We start from the raw sequence: 26,175 nt of genomic DNA on the forward strand, positions 1-26,175 counted from the left end.
TCGTCTGTGTTTTCTCGTGAAAGTCCTCACTAAATCTTGCGATACAAAAGGTATAATTAAGAAGCGCGGAAAGTGAGGAATGATACTGGGGGACAAGCGGAAGTTGTGAATGTTTCACAGTTTTTCCAGTGCACGTATCGATTGCTGAAGCTGTCGAAAAAGAACGGGACGACTCTAATCTCCATTTATCTAATGAGTAGTTTAATTATTAACTATGTTTAAAAATGCATAAAAAAGATACTAGCATATTTCAGGATTTTTTAAAAGCTTTTATTTGAAGTTTGCAGCTTCTGTATCATTATATCTTGATTACAATTTACTTATTATTTATTAAGACTGTTATCTTAACTCATTACTTCAAGCAGTCACCCCAAATTAATATCCGTGTCCTTACAGATACAATTGCATCACTATCTATTATTCCTATATATATGGATATAAATGATTAATCAATAGGGAATGATAATTCATACGATTCCAACGAGAAGTACAAACAACTTGTATCCACACTCTTAGGCATACAGCTCTAAAGAAGATCTCAAACACACAACTTGGGCATCCTCATACATACGACTAAAAAAAAATCAATGGCCTCGCGACCCGGCGCAGCGTGCCGGCCAATTTTCGTCACAAAAGTTTTTTTTTTGGCAAAATTATTTTGTTAAAAACATTCTGATTCTACACACAAGTACTCTGAAGTTGATATTAAAAAGATGCTCAAGTTTTTGATTGACAATTTTTGTAGGAGACCAGGTCTTCCAACAATCTGTTGGAATTGCTATGGGTACCAATTGCACCCCGTTGTTAGCAGATCTATTTTTGTATACAAATGAAGCAGAATGTGTTCAAAAGCTTATGCATGAGAAAAAGAAATCTCTTGCTGAAGCCTTCAGCTCGACATTTAGATATATCGACGACGTATTAACAATTATCAATTTAATAGTTATTCCCATTCATATGTCGACACGATACTGTAATCCAAGTATTATTCGCGACATCTTTTATTCGCGATTCTTCTGTTTGGAATCCATCCGCGACTATTAATTTTGGCGACCGAGGCAACGTTCTACATAAATACCTAGGTGAAAAATTGGTTTGCGATGATAAATATTCGCGAGTAAAAAAAGTCGCGAAACTCGCGGATATTTCTTGCTCACGAATGAAAGTTTGTTTACAGTATATCCAAGTGAGCTTGAAATAAAAGATACCACAGAGTCTGTCACACCTGTTTCATATTTGGATATTTTACTAGAAAAAGACGTTAATGGTAATCTAACAACCAAGCTTTATGATAAACGTGATGACTTTAACTTTTCAACCGTCAACTATAAATGGCATTAACACACACAACTTTAGTGAGATGAGTGAAGAAATCCTTGGTTTATAACTGAGGATGGCGCCAAAGGATATATATATATATTACTTTCACAATAGATAAATGGAGGAATTTAATAACAGACATTGCCGTTTTGTACTACATGTAATCTGTGATTGGATCGATCTTAATTTGAAACTATTGCTTTTTTTCCCATTTTTGCATTTACAATGTATATATTTATTAACACCTTTCACATCAGCAGGGGTTGAAATAGCCCGACGCCTGGGGCTAGTTATTTTAAGACTGAGGCTAGCTAATTTAAATGTAACGATAGTCCATCGGACTAGCAGAACGGGAAAAAGTTCTCGATCGTCAGTTTACTGTAGCTTTCCTATGTAGACTGGTTTCTTTTGACTGAAAACTAGTTTAATTTGTTCCTGTCCCCAGAGCATTTAAAACTTTAACTTGTTTTGTTTTCATTTTGCATAAAAACTGTTGGGCTAGCTAGTTTGAGGTTTGGGCAAGTAAATTTTTACTGATCAGTAGTCCCTGGGCTAGTGGGTTTTCCAGAAAAAATTTCAACCCCTGCACATATACATTTCAAAATTCATTACATGTATACATTAACATTTTCATATAAAATACTTGTAAGATAACTTTATGTAAGTAAACGGTTTTTATGATACAACAAAACAAACAACCATTGAAGGTTAAAAGTAGACTAAAGACCCATGGGCCTTCACAGTCACCTGAGTGTCATGAGTTTCTCAGGCTATTACCATTTTTGGCTCACTTATATGACAAAATTATAATTTGTTGAGGACTCTATAATCACTATCATATTCACACAGCTTGTTTCCTAGAAGTTCAAAATGAAGATAATGTACAATGCATAATAAATTTCAATATGAACAACTGATATCTGGGTCTGGGGGCCACACACATTTTACAACTGTTTTAGCTACTCATTATATTCACACAAGCAATTTGTCTGTTACACGTACATTAGTAATAAAGATTTTTCAAAGATGTAATTTATTTTCAATATATGACCAACTACTGGTAAGTCCCACTCCAGGACCTGAACCGTTATATGTTTACTCAAATGCCCCCTAACCATTATAACTATATATTCCTATGTAAAACTTTGACCCACTGTTGTGACCCCACCCTACCCCAAGGGGTCATGATTTGAACAAACTTGAATGTAAACTACCTGAGGATACTTCTGCATAAATATAACTAAAAATGGCTAAGCTGTTCTTGAGAAGAAGATTTTTAAAGATATTTCTTATATATTCCTATGGTAAACTTTGACCCCCTTTTGTGGCCCTGCCCTATGCCCCCAGGGGTCATGATTGGAATAAATTTGAATCTACACTACCTGAGGATACTTCCACATAAATATGACTAATCATGGCTTTGCTGTTCTAGAGAAGACTTTTAAAAGATTTTCAGGAATTTGTAATTATCCCCCCTTGAAAAAAGGTGTGCCACTTCCTGTGAATAAACTTAAATCCCCTTCATCCAAGGATGCCTTTTGGCAAGTTTGGTTGAAATTAGCCCTGTGGTTCTTTAGAAGAAGTCGAAAAATGTGAAAAGTTTACAGATGACGGATGACAGACCGACGCCTGACACTCTGATCAGAAAAGCTCACTTGAGCCTTCGGCTCAGGTGAGCTTAAAATGTACTGCATTTTCAATATATGACCATATACATGTAAGCCCTATCTTGGGGCCTGAGTCATGCAACAAGGGGGTATGAATTTCACAATTTTGGTCAATTATTCAGTAGTCATTATAATCATGCAAACAGTTTGTTTTCTAGAAAAAGGAAAAAAGATTTTATAAGATGTAATGCATTTTCAATATATAATACCAATATAGCCTCATCCTGGCACCTGAACCCTGTACCCAGGGGCACTGAATTTCATAAATTTTCATAGAGGGCTCATTTCTTAGCATAATCATGCATTTTGACTGCTTAATGTCTAGAGTAAAAAAGAAATCTGAAGATAACATTAATTTTGATGTTTTTGGTTCCACCTCCAACCCTAGGGAGGCAGAGAATATAAAATTCACATTTTCTGTTCTCTTTTCTCATAGATACTATTCATCAGAATGGGTTGAAATTGGTTCAGTGCTTCCAGAGAAAATGCTGAAAATGTTCAAAAGTTTACACCCAATGCACAACGAAAAGACAGGAACAGATACTAATAGGTAATCTAAGTTACTCAGTTGATCTAAAAATAGCATAGTGGTACCATACCACTCAATGACATGCTATATCTCCTTTCAAAAATTACATGTACATGTTTGCAGATGCTACTAGACATTTTTAACCTTGTTAGATATTACTTGAAAGAAATGTTACAGATACACATAGGTTTGTGTTTCATTCAAATTAAATGTATAATTAAATTTATAAAAACAGCAGTTCTAAAATAATATAATATTAAAATCATGAAAATAAAATAAAACAGTCCATCTTGGATAACAATACATCATAATGCTAATTCTCTCAATGCTTCTGTTGATTATAAAGAATTTTCCAAACCTTTAAAAACAAGATTCTTGTTAAAAAAGACTTCACTTCAAACATATTTCAGCATAAAAGATGTAAGAACAGGGAGCTTAGAAGTTATCCCTAGCCCTGAAATTTTTCTGGACTGGAATAAAAAGCACAGTCCACATGTATGTGTTTTATACATATTTTTCAAATAATCAAAATAGACTTGGACTTCTATCACATGATTCCACTTGATCTAACTGACTTCCAATTGCCACTTTAGGAAGTCTGTTGTATGTGGCCTCACTCTCTTCAATTAACCTTGACACAATCTTCTGTGCCCTTGACCCCTTCCTCTTTTTCCTTGATGGATCAGTAAAACAATCTAAATCATCATCCTTTAATGTGTTGTCCACTCTAATTCTTCCTTCATCCCCAACCTCTTCTTTAGCTGAAGAAGAGTCTGAAAACAGTTCATCAGATCCATCACATGTAGTCTTGCCTTGTCTATTCTTCTTTGGTGCTGGTTTTCTTTGAATTCTTGCCATAAAGGAAGAAGAAAAGAGTTCATCCAAAACTGATGTTTCTGAGGTACTAGGTCCTTCACTCTCTACCCTGACTCTCCCTTCATCCATTTCAGTCACTTTTTCCTCTTTCTGACTGGCCACTTCAGCAATCTTTTCATCACTCTGCTTGGCTATTTCCTGCAGCAGATCATCTGTGCTGAAATCCGCATTGTTGTGTGAGGCATCCATTGTTTCATCTTCATTAATCTCAATGTAACTTGGTACAAAGAGAGGAGGTTTACTTTTTCTGACCGCCTTGACACCTTGTTTTTTGACCTCAGTCATAATTGTTTCTTTTGAGACAGCACAGGATGATGGTTTTATGGGTGATTTCTGCATCACACCCTTTCTCTTCTTTCGCTGTCTCTCTTTATTGGAATCCATTGGAGACTGACCTGAAGATGCAAGTAAGATGAAAATCTAAACAAAAATCTCTACAGTTTTTTTTCAATGATATATTTAAGGCCTCAATATTCCTATGTAACAGAATAAACTTCAAAAATTCCCACCTGTCCTATTGCTTGTTTCTGATGTTGTGGTAGTTCTTATTGGTTCTTTCTGTAGGAAGACCTGGGTAATGTCAGGATGTATGTGCTTGTAAAAACACTCTAATATATTTTTTCTTTCCTGTGAGGAAGATTTCAAAACCTCCTCGGCAAACTCCACCATGGTCTTCTTTTTCTTAAATTCTGTCATCTCTTGAAAATGCTTCCTAGGAAAATAACCCAAATTATCTACGTCTGAAGGAGAAACACAGTAAAACTTGACAAATCTGGATATTGTATATTACAAAATCTTGCCAAATACAATGTAGTCTTTATGTCCCTTTCAGTTAATTCAATTGTTTAATATTATTTCTAATGTAAATGTTGCTTAATCTAGCCAATTTTGGAACCAGTGGTGTTCCGATTAGACAAGTATTCTTAATTACTTTATTTTCTAATTTTTAACTCAAATTACAGTCATGGCACATATAAAACATTTTTATCAGAAATAGTCATGCCTTACTTAATATCAAGACTAACTGAAATTATTTAGGTACATATTGCATATACATACATCCTAATTAGAGGAGGGGTTTGACCAATCAGCACCGTTTTATTGCCTATCGTTGTGGTGTAAGAAGTTTGTTGTTTTCGTTTGTTTTGTTTTTTATCCTCCTCACTATCAGGCTGTAAAGATACAATAACAAACATCAATTTATTTAATATATTGATGATATTTCTATATTAAATATTTTATTCAATATATTGATAATATTTCTATATTGACCAAATAATTTAACATATTGATAATATTTCTATACATGTACTGACAATTTTCTTGTTTAAAAAAATCTTTGGCACGAAAGAAACTCATTCCCACGAGTGATAAAGAATTTGACTTTAAATTTCTTGAATAAGTACCTAGGTACATCTAATATGTTAAAGGTGAGCTGATCATTTTTATTATTTTTAAAGGACAGATCTTTGATCTTTGAAAGTAGAACAGCCCTAAGTGCTGGTGTCTACTCTACTACTGTATGTGTACTTAAAAAAGTGGGCTTCATATTTTAGCGGCTTTGGCACAGATAATGATGCACTAATTCATGAATACCGCCAAGAAATCAATTATACATACAATATACAGTATGGACGTGTAAAGCGCTAATTCATGATTTCGCCAACAACTTCATAGACAGGGATTGTGCTAAATTTTGAATACACCAATTTATGTACACTTACAGTATGTACCTCTGATAATGGCTGGCAGTGGGCAGCCAATTCCTGTGAATTCTGATGGAGCTCAAAAACATCCTGCATAGCACACCGCGACATGTGATCCTCAGCGCGACTCCCTCCCACAATCTTACGATTCTTCAACACATGAACAACATCCTCCTCACCTGAAAATAGGTCATTACAGTAAAATCTCATTATCTCAAACTCAATGGGACCAAGATATCTGAGGATTCGAGATATTGAGGGTAAAATACTTGAGAATAAGGGGTTGCGACTTCCAAATCACTTCGACATACCCATGGTGTTTGAGATATCAGTGTTCGAGATACCGAAGTTTAACTGTATTTTAAAAAATCTTATCAAGCAGAGACTTGTTACTCTTTAATAAATATAATGGTATTAGGTAATCACAGATTACGTAACTCACCTCAACCAGTGTTATATATGTAGCCTAGACTAAAGTCACAAAACATTTTACAGTTTGATAAGACTCTATAAGCTATAACCTATAATCTGCTATTCTTAAAATGTTTTTTTTTTCTTCATTTTCTGTATATTTTCACATAAAGTTCTGATACCCTATTTTGGCCCCACTCTTCCCCCGCAGACCATCATTTGAACAAAAGTGACTCTGCACTGCCTGATGATGCTAGCATATGTGTAATTAGGGTCCTGTAGTTCTTGAGAAGAAAATTTTCATAGATTTCTTTCATATATATTCCTAAGTAAAGCCATGGTCCTACTGTTATTGAAAATAAGACTTTTAATGATTTATCCTAAATATTCCATAGTAAACTTTGACCCTATACTGTGGCCCCACCCTACCCTTGAGGGCTGCAATTTAAACACATTTGAATCTACACTATGTCAGGAAGTGTTTCATATAACATGTACAAATTTCAACTATTATAGCTTAATGGTTCTTGAGAAGAAGATTTTTAAATGACCCCACCCTAGTTTTGCCTTTTCTTGATTATCTCCCCATGGAAGGGAGCATTGTTCTTCATTTGAACAAAGCTGAATCCCCTTCTCCCAAGAATACTTCTTTCAGTGGAAAATTGATTTAAATTGGTCCAGTGGTTCTTGAGTGAAAAGTTTAAAATGTGAAAAGTATATGCATGACACAAACTCGAACAATGACAGATGAAAACAGATAGCATTTTTCACCTGAGCTACTCAGTAGCTCAAATCAGTCATCTGTAGCAAGTTTGTTAGTGTGCATTTCTACAAGTACTGTATCATCCATGCAAGTTTGATCTAGGTAGGGCTTAAAGTTACAATACAATGAACTTGATCCAAAAACTTAAACCTGGTCACTCATCCAGAAAACGTAGGTCAAATTCAATACAAAGCAATTCTGGTAGTGTGCATCCCTTGATGCATCTTCCATCCAAGTTTAGTCACCATAAGACTTATAGTTACATGTACTTGGGAATGGACCTGCTCCAAAAACTTATCTGGTCACTCATCTGGAAAATGTAGGTCAGATCCAGCATTGGAAGCAAGTATGGTGATGTGCATTCCTAGATTTATCACCTACATCTATGCAAGTTTGGTCACCTTAGGGCTTATAGTTACTTAAAAATGAACCTACTCCAAAAAGTCACCCAGAAAATGCAGGTAAGATTCTACAACAGAAGCAGTATGGTAGTTTGTATCCCTAGATCTATTATCTATGCAAGTTTGGTCAATGTAGGGCTTATAGTTACTTGGGAATAAGATCTGTTCCAAAAACTTTAAACTGCTTCAAAATATAAACCTGGTGATTTGGCTGAAAATGCCGCATCTCAAACCTGACTGATACATTGAAACATGAAATGTGAAGATAACAAACAGTGATCATCCTCTAAAATCCATTCAAACAATACAGATTATGAAAACAGAGGGGAGGTAAGCTTAAATAATTTTCAATGTTAATGTGTTTATGATGTTGTAACTAACCTGGGATGATGATTCACAAAAGTAACTATGTCTGAGACACATTCCTTATATTTATATTGCAATTTTTATTATTGGATAAAGCCAGCTCCCGCCTTTCATCTCTTTTTCCTATCAAACACCTAATGTGAATACTATAAGCCACTTCTTCTGACATAATGTGATTTCATTGATAAAAATTGGCAAATGTAAATAAATTTTTTTTTCAGTATCAATGCAAACAGTTTGTAGCACATCTCTCCTTTTAAGTATTGCAATATACAGTTAATGTATACTGTTGAAGGAGTCAGCAAGATTCCAGTTCCTCAAGATCTAGCCTATTTCCCCAGACCAAGCTATATCGCAATAAAAGATGAAACATTAACCAAATACCTGTATTTGTGTGCAATGGAAATGAATTCTATAAAATTATCCTGGAACAGATACGCGGTTACCTAAGAGAGTTCCTTCTTTTGTGGGGGAATCCTTTCCTTTACTGTTCTTTCTCTTGATTTTGACCTCTGACATTTTACCTTTGACCTCCTCTGCCTCACTATCACTGTCTGTAGTATAACAAACCAGAAAAACAAAGGGGTTATTAATTGCTAGAAAATTACTAAAATATAAAAATACTAATGATATACTTAGAATTGTAACAGGAAGGGAGTAAAATGGGATGGACCACACCAGAATTCAAGCTATATGGCCATGAACAAATTTGTCTGCCTGTGGCAGAATTGTTAAATTTTGACAATTTTTTCCCCATTCAATCTTTTTCTTTATGTTGCATGAAAATTTGTCTAGAAAACAGTACATCAGAAGACAAGCGAGCATTACGGTGTAAATCAAGATATCTGGACAAATAGTCTTCGTCTTCTTCCTCGCCTGTCTGGGATTCTTCAATCATGTCTTCCATCTCATCCTCCTCCACACTAAATCTGCGGCTGGCCCCTGGTACATACTTGGCCATTCTAAACTCTGTGAGACTCTGTTCAAGGTTCTCATTTTGCTGAAAGAATTATTAAGTAGGGGTTGAGTTTGATATACATTATAGCTATTTCCTTCAAATCTAAAAATTACAATGGAGGAGCAAAACTAAAAGTTAATTTCAATGCGTTCTAAGTGAACATCTTTTAAAGATAATGTATACAATCTTTTATTCCAGGCAACTTTTAATTTTAATGCATAAGATTGAAATCCATCCATGACTACAAGTATTAATTTTTGCAACTGAGGAAAATTTCTATATACAATGTACATCTAAATATAATATTAAATAATTTGTTTGTGGCTAGAAATATTTGCGAGTAAAAGGTTGCAAAACTTGTGGATATTTCTCCCACGTAAATAAAACCTGGTTACAGTAGTCTGGTATAAGTTGCTGCAATATCCCCTGATACATTCCTTTTCTTACCCTAAGTATCTCCATTGTTCTACTGGAGTCGCCTGTGTGGAGCTGGAACATATTCTTTATTCCGAACAATTCCCCGTACCTCTTCCTGTCACCAGCTATCCCTCTGAAGTATCTCCTGGCATTTTCAGTCCCAACTGCTACACTGTCTAATTGCTAAACATGGTGTAGGAAGAAAGGGGGTGGGGTGAGAGAGAGAGGAAGAAATGTTTACTAGTATACCTAGTATTTGCCAAGCAGAATACTACTGTTCATGTAATTTCAAGTATAATATTTAAAAGACTTTTTTAAGGTTCCTACCTGTTTGTACACCTGTCTCAGGTAGATGTTTTCTTCTATGGTACCAGATGATATCAATCTGTACACATGTACATCGCGCCATTGACCAATCCTGTAAGCCCTGTATAAACAATCATTCAAATTACAGTTTGTCAATATAAAATTGAAGGACATGTACTGTTGATCAAAACAAAATTCCAGAACAAAATAAAGACAAGAGGCCCATGGGCCACATCGCTCACCTGAGCACATTGGCTAGGCAAAAGCACAATCAGTTCAGTATTGAAAAAACCGGGGGGGGGGGGGGGGGGGGGGGGGGGGGGCTTGAATTTTAAACTACCTGATGATGCTTCCATGTCAATATAACAAATGGCTTTGTTGTACTTGAGAAGATTTTTTAAAGAAAATTCCCATATATTCCTTTGTAAAAATTTGATCCCTCATTGTGGCTCCTCCCTATCCCAGGGGTCATCATTTGAACAAACTTGAATCTACACTACCTGAGGATACTTCCATATCAATATGACTAAACATAGCTTTTCTGTTCTTGAGAAGAAATATTTTTTCTATATGTTCTTATGTAAAACTTTCCATCCCCCATTGGGCCCCATCCTACCTGGGGGTCATCATTTGAACAAAATTGAATCTACACTACCTCAGGATGCTTCCATATCAATATGACTAAACATAGCTTTTCTGTTCTTCTTCAGAAGATTTTTTTCCTATATATTTCTATGTAAAACTTTGATCCTCCATTGCGGCCCCACCCTACCCCAGGGGGTCATGATTTGAACAAACTTGAATTTACACTACCTCAGGATGCTTCCATATAAATATGACTCATCATGGCTTTGCTGTTCTTGAGAAGAAGATTTTTAAAGATTTTTCCTATATATTTCTATGTAAAACTTTGATCCTCCATTGCAGCCCCGCCCTACCCCCGGGGGTCATGATTTGAACAAATTTGAATCTACACTACCTGAGGATGCTTCCATATAAATATGACTCATCATGGCTTTGCTGTTCTTGAGAAGAAGATTTTTAAAGATTTTTCCTATATATTTCTATGTAAAACTTTGATCCTCCATTGCAGCCCCGCCCTACCCCCGGGGGTCATGATTTGAACAAACTTGAATCTACACTACCTCAGGATGCTTCCATATAAATATGACTTATCATGGCTTTGCTGTTATTGAGAAGAAGATTTTTAAAGATTTTTCCTATATATTTCTATGTAAAACTTTGATCCTCCATTGCGGCCCCACCCTACCCCAGGGGGTCATGATTTGAACAAACTTGAATCTACACTACCTCAGGATGCTTCCATATAAATATGACCAATCATGGCTTTGCTGTTCTTGAGAAGAAGATTTTTAAAGATTTTTCCTATATATTTCTATGTAAAACTTTGATCCTCCATTGCAGCCCCGCCCTACCCCCGGGGGTCATGATTTGAACAAATTTGAATCTACACTACCTGAGGATGCTTCCATATAAATATGACTCATCATGGCTTTGCTGTTCTTGAGAAGAAGATTTTTAAAGATTTTTTCCTATATATTTCTATGTAAAACTTTGATCCTCCATTGTGGCCCCGCCCTACCCCCGGGGGTCATGATTTGAACAAACTTGAATCTATACTACCTCAGGATGCTTCCATATAAATATGACTCATCATGGCTTTGCTGTTCTTGAGAAGAAGATTTTTAAAGATTTTTCCTATATATTTCTATGTAAAACTTTGATCCTCCATTGCAGCCCCGCCCTACCCCCGGGGGTCATGATTTGAACAAATTTGAATCTATACTACCTGAGGATGCTTCCATATAAATATGACTCATCATGGCTTTGCTGTTCTTGAGAAGAAGATTTTTAAAGATTTTTTCCTATATATTTCTATGTAAAACTTTGATCCTCCATTGTGGCCCCGCCCTACCCCCGGGGGTCATGATTTGAACAAACTTGAATCTACACTACCTGAGGATGCTTCCATATAAATATGACTCATCATGGCTTTGCTGTTCTTGAGAAGAAGATTTTTAAAGATTTTTCCTATATATTTCTATGTAAAACTTTGATCCTCCATTGCAGCCCCGCCCTACCCCCGGGGGTCATGATTTGAACAAACTTGAATGTACACTACCTAAGGATGCTTCCACATGAGTTTCATCTTTCCTGGCCCTATGGTTCTTGAGAAGAAGATTTTTAAATGATGCCATTATTTTTTCAGTAATTCCTAATTATCTCCCCTTGAAAGAGGGTGTGGCCCTTCATTTGAACAAACTTGAATCCCCTTTACCCAAGGATACTTTGTGGCAAGTTTGGTTGAAATTGGCCCAGTAGTTCTTGAGAAGAAGTCGAAAATGTGAAAAGTTTACAGACAGACAGACAGACGGACAGACAGACGGACGCCGGACAAAATGTGATCAGAAAAGCTCACTTGAGCTTTCAGCTCAGGTGAGCTAAAAACAATGAAGAAAATTACAGAAGGTTGAACTGAGCTAAACAAAAATGTATTACTAAATAATCTAATTCCAATTCCAATTTCTCATTGTATAAGTCGACCGCATGGCGCAGTGTTAGAGCGTCTGCTCTAGAGTCACAAAGTAAGGATTTGATCCTTACTTAGAGGGTTCGAATCCACTGCAGGACGTGGAGACCGGTCCTTCGGATGAGACCGTATAAGCCGAGGTTCATTGTTGCAGTAGGTGTTGTCACGAAAAAGATCCCTCACTGCTCAATGGCCTTGAGTGCTGAGTATAGGTATAAATTTGCAGCCCTCCACCAGCAAGTGGTGGCGTCTCCATATGAGTGAAATATTCTCGAGAGGGACGTTAAACAACAAACAAACAAACTTATTGTACCTATCTTGAGCTTGGAGGTCATTTGTTGGATTCCAGCTTGGATCAAAAATGATGACTCTGTTGGCGCCTGTCAAATTTAAACCCAATCCCCCTGCTCTACAGAAATGAAACAAATGTTACATCTATTTACAGGTATTGACTTCAATGGCTGTATTAAGGTCAGACGACACGTTCCTAGAAAATATATAATTTTTCCCAAGAATTTGTCATGGAAGTTTAACTTCCTAAACAAGTTTCCTCACCAAAAATTGAGGTACCTTACCAGGCACTTGGGCAAGATACTAAAGGGTGATATTTCATATATAATCCTTATGGGTAATCTTTTGAATTGCCAAATTCACAATTTTTGGTGTACTTATTTTTTTTTAAACATATTGAAACAATTTAGAAATTACAAGAGAGTGACAATTATGTATAATTTTTGATATAATACCAAGGTATATAAAATACATTTTTGAGGAACGTGTCGTCTGACCTTAAAATTGCATGCTATAAGAGTGCAACCCAAACAAATGCTGAATATTTAATGTCTATCTGTGTAAACTAAAAAAAATGTTTCTATGAAAATCAAAATTTCAACTTAATGAGGTACTACTTGTGCTTAAAAGAGAGACATTGTGATGAAAATGATTAAAATAATAACTGAGAGCTGTAAGGATCTCTATCTGTTACACAGTTAAGATATAATTGGACACTTTTATTGAAATATTATCCATTAATACATATGCAATTAACATACTTTGCTGAGATTAAGAACAGAAAGATGTTTGGATCTCTGTTGAATTCTCTGACGAGCATTGACCGCTTGGACATACTAGTGCTGCCATCTAATCTACGATACTCATACCCAGTTGTGATCAGATACTGGTCGATAATGTCTAATACCTACACAATACAAACAAAAACCAAAAAGTCAATTCAAAATAGTGGAATACAAATGTACATAGTCTAAATTAAACAGTCTTTTATCTCTCAAGGACAAGCCACTTTTCTGGGGTGCATTTTGCCATAGTTGTACATTGCAGAGTAATCTCACCCTGGTACTGTAGGAGAAGATGAGCACCTTGCTGTGGTCTCTTTGGAAAACTTTCAGCAATCTCTGCAGGATCTGTTAAACCATGTTACATTATTTATAAGATTTATAAGACCAAGTTAAGCCTCATCTGTTAACACAATGTTCTTCAGGCAGTCAAAATCAAGAAATAGAGCACATGTTCCCTTTACATCCACTAATATTTCAGATTTACATGTACAGTTGTATTTGTACTGATAAAGATATTAATCAAGCATAAAAGAAATATTTCTCTCACCCTCATTTTGCCACAATATTTAGGATCAGACAAAGTTCTAAATGCCGACTCCTTTGTGTGGTTGTAAAAGTGAGGGAACTCCTCAAACACAGCTTTACAGACCATCTTGGAGTACTTGGACAGCTCACGGTGTGGATTCTCAATTAAAAGAGCAGCATGGTTAGAGACCTTCAGCAGGAGGTGCATAAAAATAAACTGTAACCCCGTAACTGTCACCTCCTTGGTCACTTGCTGAAAAAAAATCATCATGTCTTAAAATTTCTCTTCATTACCTCATGATCAGCCCTAGTAGTGCAGTATGATTTGCATTATTTCAGAGCAGAGTTTAATGGTGGCCAAAGATAATCTTGTGTTTGTGACTAAAAGTTATTGTTAAGAATCATTTGAAACACCCCAAATTAAACAAGACTTTTTCATTGGCAATAATATTTATCTTTCTGATGAGTAAAATTTTTATTATTTTTTTACTAGCAACAAACTTAAATAGATTTATAAAACAGCAAAACCAATGAAAAGTACAGTTGAACTTTTGTATTTCACATGTTGATATCTCCAATATCATGGATATGTCAAACAGAGTAGGAAGTCCCAACCGCTTTTTTTTTTTTCATATTTTAACCTTGTAATCTAGAATCCTCAGATACATTGAGATTTTTCTTGGTCCTATCAAAGTCAAGATAATGAGGTTTGACAGTAAATGTAAATGTAGCTAATCTGGCCATTAAAATCACCACTTTTCTATAAGTACTGTGAACTATTTGAAATTAGTGAACCAAACTGACATTATAAAATTACTTTACAGTGGAATGACTTTACATTTGAATTTGGGTATCTCAAAATTTAAGACTCAAATGATAATATATTGAATATGAAGCGAGCTCATGGTCCAAACCACAGCTTCAATTCACATTTCAACTTCCGAATCTTGAATTCTTATTGGATATACAACTTTTCACCAGTCCAACTGAGTTTGAGATATCAAGGTTAGACGTCTCTACCCATTTGGTGTTATAGGTGTATTCCCATACCTTACAGCAGTATTTACAGGGTTTCCCAGTGTATTCCCATACCTTACAGCAGTATTTATGGGGTTCCTGGTGTGTTCCTATACATTACAGCAGTATTTACAGGGTTCCCCAGTGTATTTCCATACCTTACATCAGTATTTATGGGGTTTCTTGGTGTATTTCCATACCTTACAGCAGTATTTATGAGGTTCCCTGGTGTATTTCCCTTACAGCAGTATTTATGGGGGTCCCTGGTGTATTGCAATACCTTATAGCAGTATTTACAGGGTTCCCTGGTAGGAAAGGGTATCACGATAGATTACGATTTTTCCCCAAATTTTACAATGATTTTAAATGAATTTTCATAATTTTTTCCTAAAAATGTGCTGCAAAAACATAGCCTCACTTTTTTTTCATTTTTTTTAATTTATATAAAATAAGGCATGTTTGGATGCTAAGATGTTGTTCTTTTACCATACTCAACATGTTTTAGACTTTCTGCAATTGTAATTTGAAAATTTGAATAAATAAATAAATATAAATTTATGGAATTTATCATTATGTACTTAAAATACTGGTATTTTAGTCTCTGTATCACGATACGTATCACGTAATCAAAAATTATGATATACCGGTATATCGATAAAATCGCACATCCCTATTCCCCGGTGTATTCCTATACCTTACAGCAGTATTTACAGGGTTCCACGGTGTATTTCCATACCTTAGAGCAGTATACACAGGGTTCCCTGGTGTATTTCCATACCTTACAGCAGTATTTATGAGGTTCCCCGATGTACGTGTATTTCCATACCTTACAGCAGTACTTCAGGGGTTCCCCAGTGTATTTCCATACCTTACAGCAGTTTTTACGGGGTTCCCCACTTCCACAGTGACAAGGATCATCCATTGACATCACATGTACCAGGCCTGGGTGTTCCAGGGTAAACTGGTACACCTGTTCTTGTAGGTCACTCAAGCGACAGAACACTACATTGTCATCTGTTTACAATAGAAAAAGTTACTGGTCATGAAACATAAGAATACAACACTGTCTTCTGTATACACAAGAAAAATACTGGTCATGCATGTTCATGTTCAATGGAGGTACCAGAAAAAGAATCTATGTTATAATCAAAGGCCTGAAGGCCTGAGAGGCACATCGCATTGAAGGTAGAAAACTCAAATTTTCTTACTCAGAAAAATTCAACATACATCTTGAGGGAATGAAAAAAAATCAGGAATAAAAATAAAAATAAAAAATATCATTTCTTTGAGGTTAAAAAAAAATTTTGAGTCGTATCAATTATAATTCATTGATATTTAAATTAATCTATAATTGATTTTAATTATATTTTAATTTTTATTTATTCTTTCATTATAATCATAGTAGAAAGATGAAATAATGAACGAGAATTTAGAAATGAATGGTTATTGAAAAATTCTATATAATTTCATATCTGAATTTTTTTCCGTTTCTTTCATTATGTGCATTTTACGTAAACCATAGTGGGATACATGAAATGTTCATATAAATAGTACGGAATAAAGAAAAAAAGGCAATCGGGCGTGGTATACGGTATACTATGAAACACATCTCCAATATTTTTGATTAAATTAACTCAAAAAGTCTATGTTTATACGGTATTTGTAAACCTATAAATTGAAATCCACAGTCATTGCAGTTTTTTATCAGACATTTCATCATATTCAACTGACATTTCACCAAAAACCGATCATTTCACCGTTTCGTGTCACCCTTCCTCTTGGAATTTTTTCCCGAAAGGTGGTGCATGTTGCAAAAATTTATTCAGTTGAACATCTTACTATTTGTTTCATCGAGTGAAAAAATAATGATATCCCTTCTATTTCTATAAAAACAACCATTTTGTTCCTATTGTTAGTGATGTTTTATAAAATAACATTATTTTTCTCAGATATTCGTACAAGCAATGTCGCCTTACAAGGCCTAATAATTTAGGGCACGAGCTGTTGTGATGCAAATAGATCTTACTCCGCATAGCGCACACGTTTGTTTGTTTTTTTTTTTTTGCTCTTTCTCTGTTTTTGTTTTGTTTTTGTTTCTTTTTTGATATCTTTGCTGCTTTCAAAGTATAAACAACATATCTATGTGAGATTTTATATTATTTGATATTTAAAATAAACAATGAATATCACCAACTTGTCAATATACATTTGCACTATTTTCAATGGTGTATTTAGAATGAATAATGTGGAGTACTTTCTCGTCGCAGTAATTGAAAAGAAAGAAATGGGGGTCGACAGCAATGAGGCCACATCGCTGTTAGTGATGCGCCTCAAAAATTAAACCGAGTGAAAAATATATATGCAAAAAATTCATTTAGTTTAAACACAGAGCTCAAACTGTGCTATGTAAAATTTCTCCCACTTCATTTTTTGAAATTTATTTATTTTCTAAATCTAACAATTCCAATTGCATGTAACTCTTTTCTAAATCTAACATACATAATACCAAAACATCTTTACCTTTTTGTGGCAGTTGATCAGCAATCAGTTGTTTAGTTCTTCTAAGCATGATCTTATTTCTGATGGCAGCAAATTTCTCTTTCACTTTAAAATTAGAATAGAAGAAATTTATATATATATATGAATACATTTAGATGTGTTTTAAACCTCATTTGTTTATTACATGTGCCTTGGAACTATCATCAATACCTTTTCTGGCCATAGCCAGTTCCCTCTTTGTGGCATCTCTTTTCTGTCCAGTTTCTATAGGAACCACAAACTCCTCTGTAAATAAATCAATGCTGCCAAGACAACCAGGCTGAACCCTAGAAAAGAACAGAAAAGTTAAGGCATCAAACTTGAACCAATTCCTAATTATTTACCATTGTCAGCGACCTATGGCATCAGATACATATGTGCATGTCTCATAATACATAATTTATCAAAGAAAATGTATATAAATATATATAAATCTTGAATCTGACCAGTTTACTAACCAGTCTAAAATGCTCCAGAGTTCCCTCATATTGTTCTGTAAAGCTGTTCCTGTCAGTCCGAACCGACGCCGGGTCTTTATTGACCGTAGAGCATTGGTCACCTGGGCTTTTAATCCCTGTCAGAAAAAAAGCTTTGTAGAAATGCTGCAGCATTTGATGATTTTTAACATTGTGAATTTTTACAGACTAAATTTCTGTCTTTCTTGTCATTTCCATTGCTACACCAGTCTTATAAACAAGTGTGATGTACTGTGTTTATTTGTTTTGGTACTTGCCTTGATTCTGTGAACTTCATCAGTTATAACAGCTTCCCATTCCACTGAATTCAGTTCACTCTATATCAAATTTTACACAGTAAATGTCACAAAAGTAAACATGAAATAATTTATTCTGCATGCCATTTGTCTACTATAACAAAAAACATTCATTGTACTGTATAATTGATGGTGTCATTTCTTACCAGGTTTTCTCTGAAAGTTTCAAAAGTAGTCACAACTATTTCTAAACTTTGTTTTTCTAATTTGGACAAGCATTCAGACTTCTCACCGCCATGGTATTTCCTGTGAAATAAAACAATGAGCTTAATTACTTTCAATCAGTATTGACCCCACCCCCCCTCCCCCACCCCTCCCACAGAACACAAAATGAGACTGACCCCACTGTGAAATACCCCCAGACTTCTAATTCATCCATCCAGTTATACAGCACACTCCCTGGACCAATAATTAGAAATGGCCGACATCTGTATATTGTGTCTTCCTCTAGCTTTTCCTCTAGACTGTCATCTGACATCTGAAGAAGGTAATACAGAATTCAGACTTGCTCTCAAAACATGAAATTGCAAACATGTATAACATAAACTTTTGTATGGAAAAAAGGAAGACCTCAAACACTCAAGTATTGTGACTTTCAAATACATGAGCACTATTCTGGAGTCATTGTTGGTCATTTGTGCTTCAGAGCATTTCAGTGCTAAATAAAAAGCCTGGCTTGACTCAAAATTAAAATTATCTTCTGTTGTGATAAATCACCTCTCTGATGAATCTTGGTTTTTGTTTCATGATGTCCGTCTTATTGCACTTTTTCCCAAGTAGTGCTGCTAGTAGACCAATGACCTACAAGGAGAATATCTTAACTGTGTGACCAACAAGGGCATTAATTAAGAAAATAAGGTTTTCAATTTAGTATTATTTTATAAATATTTAAACATGCATGTTGATTTAAAAATAATTTAATTTTAGTTGTAATGCTTTATTTGATTGGATAAAAAATTTACTTTATATTTTATAAAATGGGTTGCCTACGTCACAATGACTTGCGTCAAAAACGTATCGATCCACCTGACGTTACATTCAAATTTTGTATAAATTGGAGTCATTTTTTAAGGACATTCATCTTTTTTTCTTACACCAAATGAATGAAAATTAAATTATAAGGAATGAATTTAATAGCTACCCAATTTATACAGTATAAACTGGGTTGGAACAGTTTACGCTTTTTTATAAACCGCTTTGCGGTTTATAAAGTGTAAACTGCCCCAACCCAGTTAATACCGTATAAAATGGGTAGCTATTAAATTCATTCCTTAAATACTTTCACTTCAGTCTAGACAAAGTAACAACAAGGCAAGAGAAAATTCCACATTTCACTTACTGATGGTAAAATGAATTCACTACAAAATTGTTTTTTTTATAGAATGTTTAAATCAAGAACAATGATAATAACATAGTTATATGTTTGAGCAAGTTCTTTTTTTTCCTCATCTGACCTGTACAGTTTTCCCCAGCCCCATGTCGTCCCCCAGAAGGGCCCCTTTTCCTTCCTTGTAGTGGTCATATAAGAATATTATCCCCTCTCTCTGGTAATCCCTTAAATGCTGATTCAAAGGAGCTGGAACCTAAATAAATAGCAATCACTTTTACTCTAGAATCAAACTATTTATATATTTTGTGTTCTTTGTCATATTCAAACTGGTTCTTATGGTCTCATTCTTTGCATACTGTGACATACATGTATCTTTCAATCAGTTTTCATAACAATATGATACACAGTGATCAGTTGTCTTCACATACATTGTAATTTAAAAAAAACAACAAAAACAAAAATCTCTAAATGCAGTATAACTTCCTTTAACTGAACATAATCTTTCAAGTAACCAAATACAGTTGAACTTTGAACTTTGGTATCTTGAACACCAGTATCTCAAATACCATGGATATGTCGAAGCAATCTTGAAGTGCCAATCACTTATCATTTAAGTATTTTACCCTCTGTACCTCAAATCCTCTGATATTTCTCGAAGTCTTTCTTTGGTCCCATTGAGTTAGAGAATGAGGTTTGACTATATGGTTTAAAATTCAGTCAAAAGATTGGAATGTTTATTACATAGGGTTTATTATGGGAAAGATTTGACAGTCACCTTCGGTTTAAACAGATCTTTTTGTTTGTTTCTTTTTTACCTCTATCTGTCTGTCATCTCTTGGGTTAGACAACTTGAAGGGGACTTTTGCAGCTGGAGGAATTCTGCCCCTAAACCTTGGTTTTTCAAACTCTTCTGCATCAAAACCTAAATTGAGCAGATTCCATAAAAAAATCAATTTGAAACTTTTACTCACAAATAGAAACATCTGTTGTCATTTGATTAATTCAAAGCATTTTCATGTAAGATGTCTGAAAAAAAAGTTATTACTTCAAAAGTTTACATTCATGACCCTTAATGACAATACTTCTTCCTTTCCTTTGTGGAGCTGATTTTATTAGACTGTCTCCCTATATTATTACCTGCATTGTGTTTTATATGTGTGAAACTTTTGTCCTCCCCTGTATCAGGACTGTATTCAAGGGCAGCCAATCTTTGTGCCTTTATTTCAGATTGTATGGGTGTAATTGGCTTTTTGGTACTATCCCTGTTAATAATTATATCTCATATCACTTCAATTGTTAAATATTTTAATGAACAGGTATTTCAAAATACAAAACAAAATAGTTTTGGGCAAATACACTGTACATATCCAAAAAATCAAATTTGCTTTTAAGAACCCTCTCTACACTGCACTCTTAAGAGTTCCGATTCTGTGGCATTTTTATGCAGTTAGAGTAGTCTGCATGCCCTTAGAACTAAAATAAAAGAAATTGAAATCTACCATGTTTTACTCAATTTGTAATCAATTCAAGCATTCTTAACATTTTAATAGGCCAAGATAAATTAATTGAAGACTTTATTGGCATGTATTTTCCTCACATAATTGAAAAATAGTGATTTCTGTTCATCAGTATTTCATAATCTTTAAACATATTTTCCTGGGGGAAATGCAAGGTATCCTAAGTTAAAAATGAGATAAATATGTTCAATATCTACACCTTTGTACAATATAATTTTCTCAATCTCTAAAAATACATTTTGCTCAAGTGTAGAGAGGGTCTTTAAAAAAACTAAACAAGGGTAGATATTCTGTCATGACATCATTACAGACATAAACTCTAAGAGGTTACTGAATTGCCCTCACTGTATTCTAAGGTAATATTAGTACATGACATACACATTCTTTAATGTTCCTCTACATTTTCCTGGGGTATTTTCTGAAGTTATAAATGTCAGTTTGGGTTTCTTTGCTGTGGAACATTTCTGTACTTCATCTTCAGCTTCAAATGCTGTTTTATATTTGACTCTGTAATGATTAAACTATACATGTATACAAAGGCAAAGCAAAAGAGATGGCAGAGGTGGCAGCTGCCAACACCCTAATGATTTAAAAAAAAAATTAATTTCAGAAAAAAAAAAAAGATAATTCATAAAAATTACAAAATTTCACAGTGATCTTGGGTTGATGGAGCTCCAAGTGTGAACTCTGTTATTTATACATGTTGACATTTAGGGTATTCCTTGCGTATCTTTGCAGTTACTATGAGTTAATTTACAATGACTTTTCTATGACTTATCAAATTGTATTAATGTTCACTCAAACTTTTCACACAATATCTTAACATGTTGAAGCTTTGATGATTATAAATCTTAAGTCATGAAACAATTGTTGGAAAATGTTACATTGTCAAAGGATATTCAAAGAAGAAAATGATAAATATTTGAAAACCCTATCTCAAAAAACTCGAGATTAGGGCTGTGTCAATATTATACAAATATTGACTGGAGTTGAGGGCAACATTGATTATGTTAGCCTCCAAGGGATGAAATATTGCCCGACAGCAATATTTTCATCCCGAGGAGGCTAACATAATCAATGTTGCCCGAAAACACAGTCCATAATTGTTTTGTTATATGAAAAACAAATCATTAAAACAGTATTTTTTTTAAAATAAATTATCTGCATCTTGAGTTTAGACCTAGCTTCAGGGCCATAAAACTTAGACGAGCTCACTTTTGATCTCAGTCTCACTTTTACCAAAGGAATTAATAGTAGAAAAGTGAGACTGAGATCAAAAGTGAGATCGTCCAAGTTTTATGGCCCTGAGGCCTAGTGTTAGTGAATCTTGCCTTGATTGTGTTACTTAGATTTTTTCTATTGTGTCCCTGGCAGGTCCATAGAATGCAAGGGGAGAGCACTCTTTTCTGAATACATGTATACGGTAAAATCTCATATTTTCAAGGGTAAATTTTTCATAGTTTTAGAAAAATATATTGGTTTGTGGGGATTTGATTTTGTGGATAAAGACCTTTTCAGTAGTACAGTGTAATATATTTGAAAAATTACATTTCATACATGTACCTTGAAAGCAACGAAAATTAAACCCCAACAAAAATTAGTGATTTCACAGTACTAATAAGTATGCTAGCTGCTAAAGAAAATTTCCATTTAGTTGCTGCCCCCCCCCCCCCCCCCCCTTTTATTGCTGTAAGGTAGAGCATTGGCAAATTCCTGGATTTGAACAGTCCCGAAACCATTGTTATGGGCCTGCCAGGTTTGCATTAAATGTACTTTTATATAAAACCTTAATTTTTTTCTTCATTTACATCATATACATTTAGTTGATTATACGTTGTGACTAAAATATCAGAATATTCTTACTCCAATCTTTCTGCCTCTTCATTTCCTCTCAGTGGCTTAAACAAACTGTCATTCTGAGGGATATTCTTTTCTTCTTCAATAATTTCCACATCAGATTCTGTCAAATACATAAAAGGTAGATTTTTTTCAGTCATCATTTGGAAATGTTTAGATGTTTTCATTCTATTAACTTTTAAAAACAGAACTTTGAAAATTATCATATATTTTAATTTCACTTACAAATTAAAAAAAAAGGATACAAAACTGTGCATGCTTCAATTTAAAATGTTTACACCATAACAAGTTAGAAAACAGATCACTCAGAAAGCCAAACCTGATGATTCTGCCTGCTTTTCTCTATCTCCTAGATTGTTAATGAAGCCATGACACCTCTTCTTCCCCTGCTGTTTTTCTGAGGCCTTTGTATTGCTACTACAATGTTAAATTTACCTCTCTATACAGTAAAACAAGCTTATAGCGAACACGCTTATAACGAATTGACGGTTATAGCGAAAAGATTTTCATTCCCCATGACTTTAAAATATATCGTAAACTTTTGGATATAACGAATTAAGCTTATAACGTACAAAGCAAAATCGTCCGTCCATTGCACTTTGTTATAAGTGTGTTTTACTGTTATCACATTTATGACCAGTATGAATGATTTAGAAAGAAATGTTTGATATGAATTAGGATCCATGCACATTTGTCTCTCACCTGGAACATTTAGACTGCACTGTAACATGCTCTGGTCTTGTATCTTTCTTTGATCTTGAAGTTTTGCAGCTCTTAGAACTCTCATAGTCTATATCAGCATACTTCTCCCTAAGTAATGGATGAAACACAGTATAAATTAATTAATAGTTATTATGTGAAATTCTGAATTCCATTTTTTTCTATGGATACCTAAAATATGGAATTATCCGTTAAGCCAAACAAATTATGCTTTTCTCCTGTAACATCCCCCCCCCCCAAAAAAAAAAAACAAGGGGCGGTAGGTAGGGAATTTTTACTTTTCATTCTTTTTGGCTATTGTAGGATCTCAAGCATGGGACATCCAATATGGCTGTCAAGCAGCATGTGTCACAAATGAACCCAAAAGTCATGGAAAAAATTCTAGATGCTATAATAATGATCATCAGCTTTCATAAAAGGCAAGCTGACTTAGTTGACATATTTAATATAGATCAAGTAAAGCTTAAATTAACATTATTGATATAAATTGCATAAGGTGTTTAGTTGTCAGTATTTTTCAAACTCAGATCTGCCAGAAAAAAATATCTAACCTGTCTCTAATTTGAAAAGGTTGGATGGGTTTACAGGAAACAACTTTTTTAGATCTATGTATGCTTGAATGCATTTTACAATGCCTGAATGCATGGTAAGAACAATTATATCTTGAAGTACCATTCATGAATGTAAACACTTACTCTAACCATTTTCCCTCCTCAGAACCAGTTAGTGGTTTGAACATTGAAGTATTTCTTGATTTTCAGGATGTAGGGACTCTTCCATCCAAAATACAATGTCTACACAAATCTGAATAATAAGAATGGAATTACAATTATGTGATACACTAATTTATGATCTATCTAAATATATTAAAAAGAAATTGCTCTTAGCAAAGTTGTTCTATTTAGATTGAAGAAAAAAATATCTTACGGAAACAATAGTTTAAAGCCTTTTGAAAATTGTTAATAGAGAGTTCATAAATCTGTCTTGTTTTAGTCAATCAAAATTATTTGTAAAATGAGAGCGAGTTTACAAGTTAAACAAATAATTGTTTATTTATCAATTACATTAAATCCACAATACCTCCATTGTTCAATTACAGTTTCTTATTTTTTTTTCTAAAAAATTGGAATACCTTGATCAGATTAATTGTTAAAAAATTAAACTTATTCTTGTTCTACATCTTCTTGATTGCTTTGAATATTCTGTGGTCAACTGACAGTAAATATATCTTATCTATTTTCTCCATTAGATGAGCCACCTGTGCATATTTAAAAAAATATTGTTAATAAAAGTATATATATATATATATATATATATATATATATATATATATATATGTATGTGTGTGTGGCTCTCATACAGGTTAGATCATCAGTGGTCATGGGTCATGAAGATACATATGTGGCTGTCAGATGGGTTTGATTGCTGGCGGCAGTGGCCGGATAGCTTAGTTGACAGAGCACATGACTGGAGATTCAGGGGGCCTAGATTCAAATCCCAGGCTGGTTCATGCATTTTTCTCCTCTCCTGTTACATTTGGTGCCATGTCATGCCTAGTTAGAATAATCTGTGTCTCGGGACAAGCCCTCGATCACCACCTGGTCCGTAGGACAATATCATTTTAATGATAGAATGTTCTATCTATGTCATGCCCTAAGTGTCAGGTGAAAGACTTGCCAGGAAAGAGCCTGTGTTTGTGTCTTTTGGGGCCGAAGACCTTTAAGGAGGGATGAATGTGAAAATACACATGTATATATGTGTGTGTGTGGCTCATGAAATTATACGGGTTTGATCATCGGTGGAAATGCAGATACAGGTGTGGCTGTCAGACAAGTTTGATCACTGGCGCCGGTGGCCAGATAGCTCATTTGGTAGAGCACCTGACTGCAGCTTCACGGGACCAGGGTTCGAATCCAGGTCTGGTTCATCGAATTTTTCTTCTCTCCTGTTACACATGTCATGTAGTCATGTTTACATGTACTTATTAGTGATAAATCTTTTCTACTACATTAATGCTTAATAATTATCAATAGAATCTGTAAAAATACTAAAGGAATAATGTACAATAAGATGTCATTTCAATAACCGATTAATGAGGTATCTGCCAAAAAAGTCTTACAACTCGTTTATTTACTTACCAAGTATTTACTTCGATTTTTGATCGGAATATTATGAAAATAATATTTTAAAAAGTAATAAAGGAAAAAGGAATCCATATTCCATGTCGCAACTCGAACATGTCGAATATAAACAACTTTTAAACAGAGTAAATTCAGCTTATTCCGTTGGATCAAACTTTAGATAAGTCGACCTCATTATCTTTATATAGAAAGTAGAAAGAATAATTTTTAAGATTGCAAAGTTCGTCATGAAATAATTAACTAAAATATTAATATTTGACATGACTATTGACATGAATTCAAAAAACATATATCTGTATCTACTGATTATTTGTCTATTGAGCACACAGAAACAACATTGTAAAAGCTAATTAAAGTTCTTCGATTGTACAATCTGCTTCCGGTTTAAAGAAGTTTCGACAACGAAAACAA

The 26,175-nt window shown here is 34.4% G+C and overlaps 1 protein-coding gene across 1 annotated transcript; it reads right to left on the reverse strand.

Moving 5' to 3' along the window:
* Positions 1-248: 248 nt before the first annotated feature.
* Positions 249-24,422, reverse strand: LOC133190255 (DNA excision repair protein ERCC-6-like 2). The gene is made up of 28 exons (XM_061325765.1): positions 24,319-24,422; positions 23,606-23,713; positions 23,223-23,320; positions 22,910-23,006; positions 21,425-21,553; positions 20,667-20,791; positions 20,345-20,451; positions 19,654-19,782; positions 18,917-19,000; positions 18,541-18,677; positions 18,346-18,445; positions 18,161-18,220; positions 17,886-18,001; positions 17,599-17,714; positions 17,410-17,493; positions 15,758-15,903; positions 13,895-14,125; positions 13,621-13,692; positions 13,324-13,469; positions 12,585-12,680; positions 9,742-9,841; positions 9,445-9,597; positions 8,868-9,039; positions 8,486-8,593; positions 6,126-6,277; positions 5,452-5,564; positions 4,902-5,104; positions 249-4,787 (listed from the first exon to the last, which is right to left on the reverse strand). Exons 1-28 carry the CDS (start codon positions 24,360-24,362, stop codon positions 4,042-4,044), a joined length of 3,972 nt encoding a protein of 1,323 aa, XP_061181749.1. The 5' UTR covers positions 24,363-24,422; the 3' UTR covers positions 249-4,041.
* Positions 24,423-26,175: the final 1,753 nt, after the last annotated feature.

The sequence above is a fragment of the Saccostrea echinata genome, unplaced genomic scaffold (assembly GCF_033153115.1).
Source record: "Saccostrea echinata isolate AGI-Se365-2 ecotype Australia unplaced genomic scaffold, CSIRO_AGI_Sech_v1 ptg000022l, whole genome shotgun sequence".
Lineage (NCBI taxonomy): Eukaryota > Metazoa > Mollusca > Bivalvia > Ostreida > Ostreidae > Saccostrea > Saccostrea echinata.

Bases quoted from the DNA above. Each gene is read 5' to 3' on its own strand.
- LOC133190255 (XM_061325765.1), bottom strand. From the start codon at position 24,362: ATGTTCAAACCACTAACTGGTTCTGAGGAGGGAAAATGGTTAGA. The intron at 23,007-23,222 runs GTTTGGCTTTCT...TGTATTTGACAG, and splicing joins AAAGCAGGCAGAATCATCAG to AATCTGATGTGGAAATTATT. The intron at 18,678-18,916 runs GTGATTTATCAC...TACCTTCTTCAG, and splicing joins AACCAAGATTCATCAGAGAG to ATGTCAGATGACAGTCTAGA.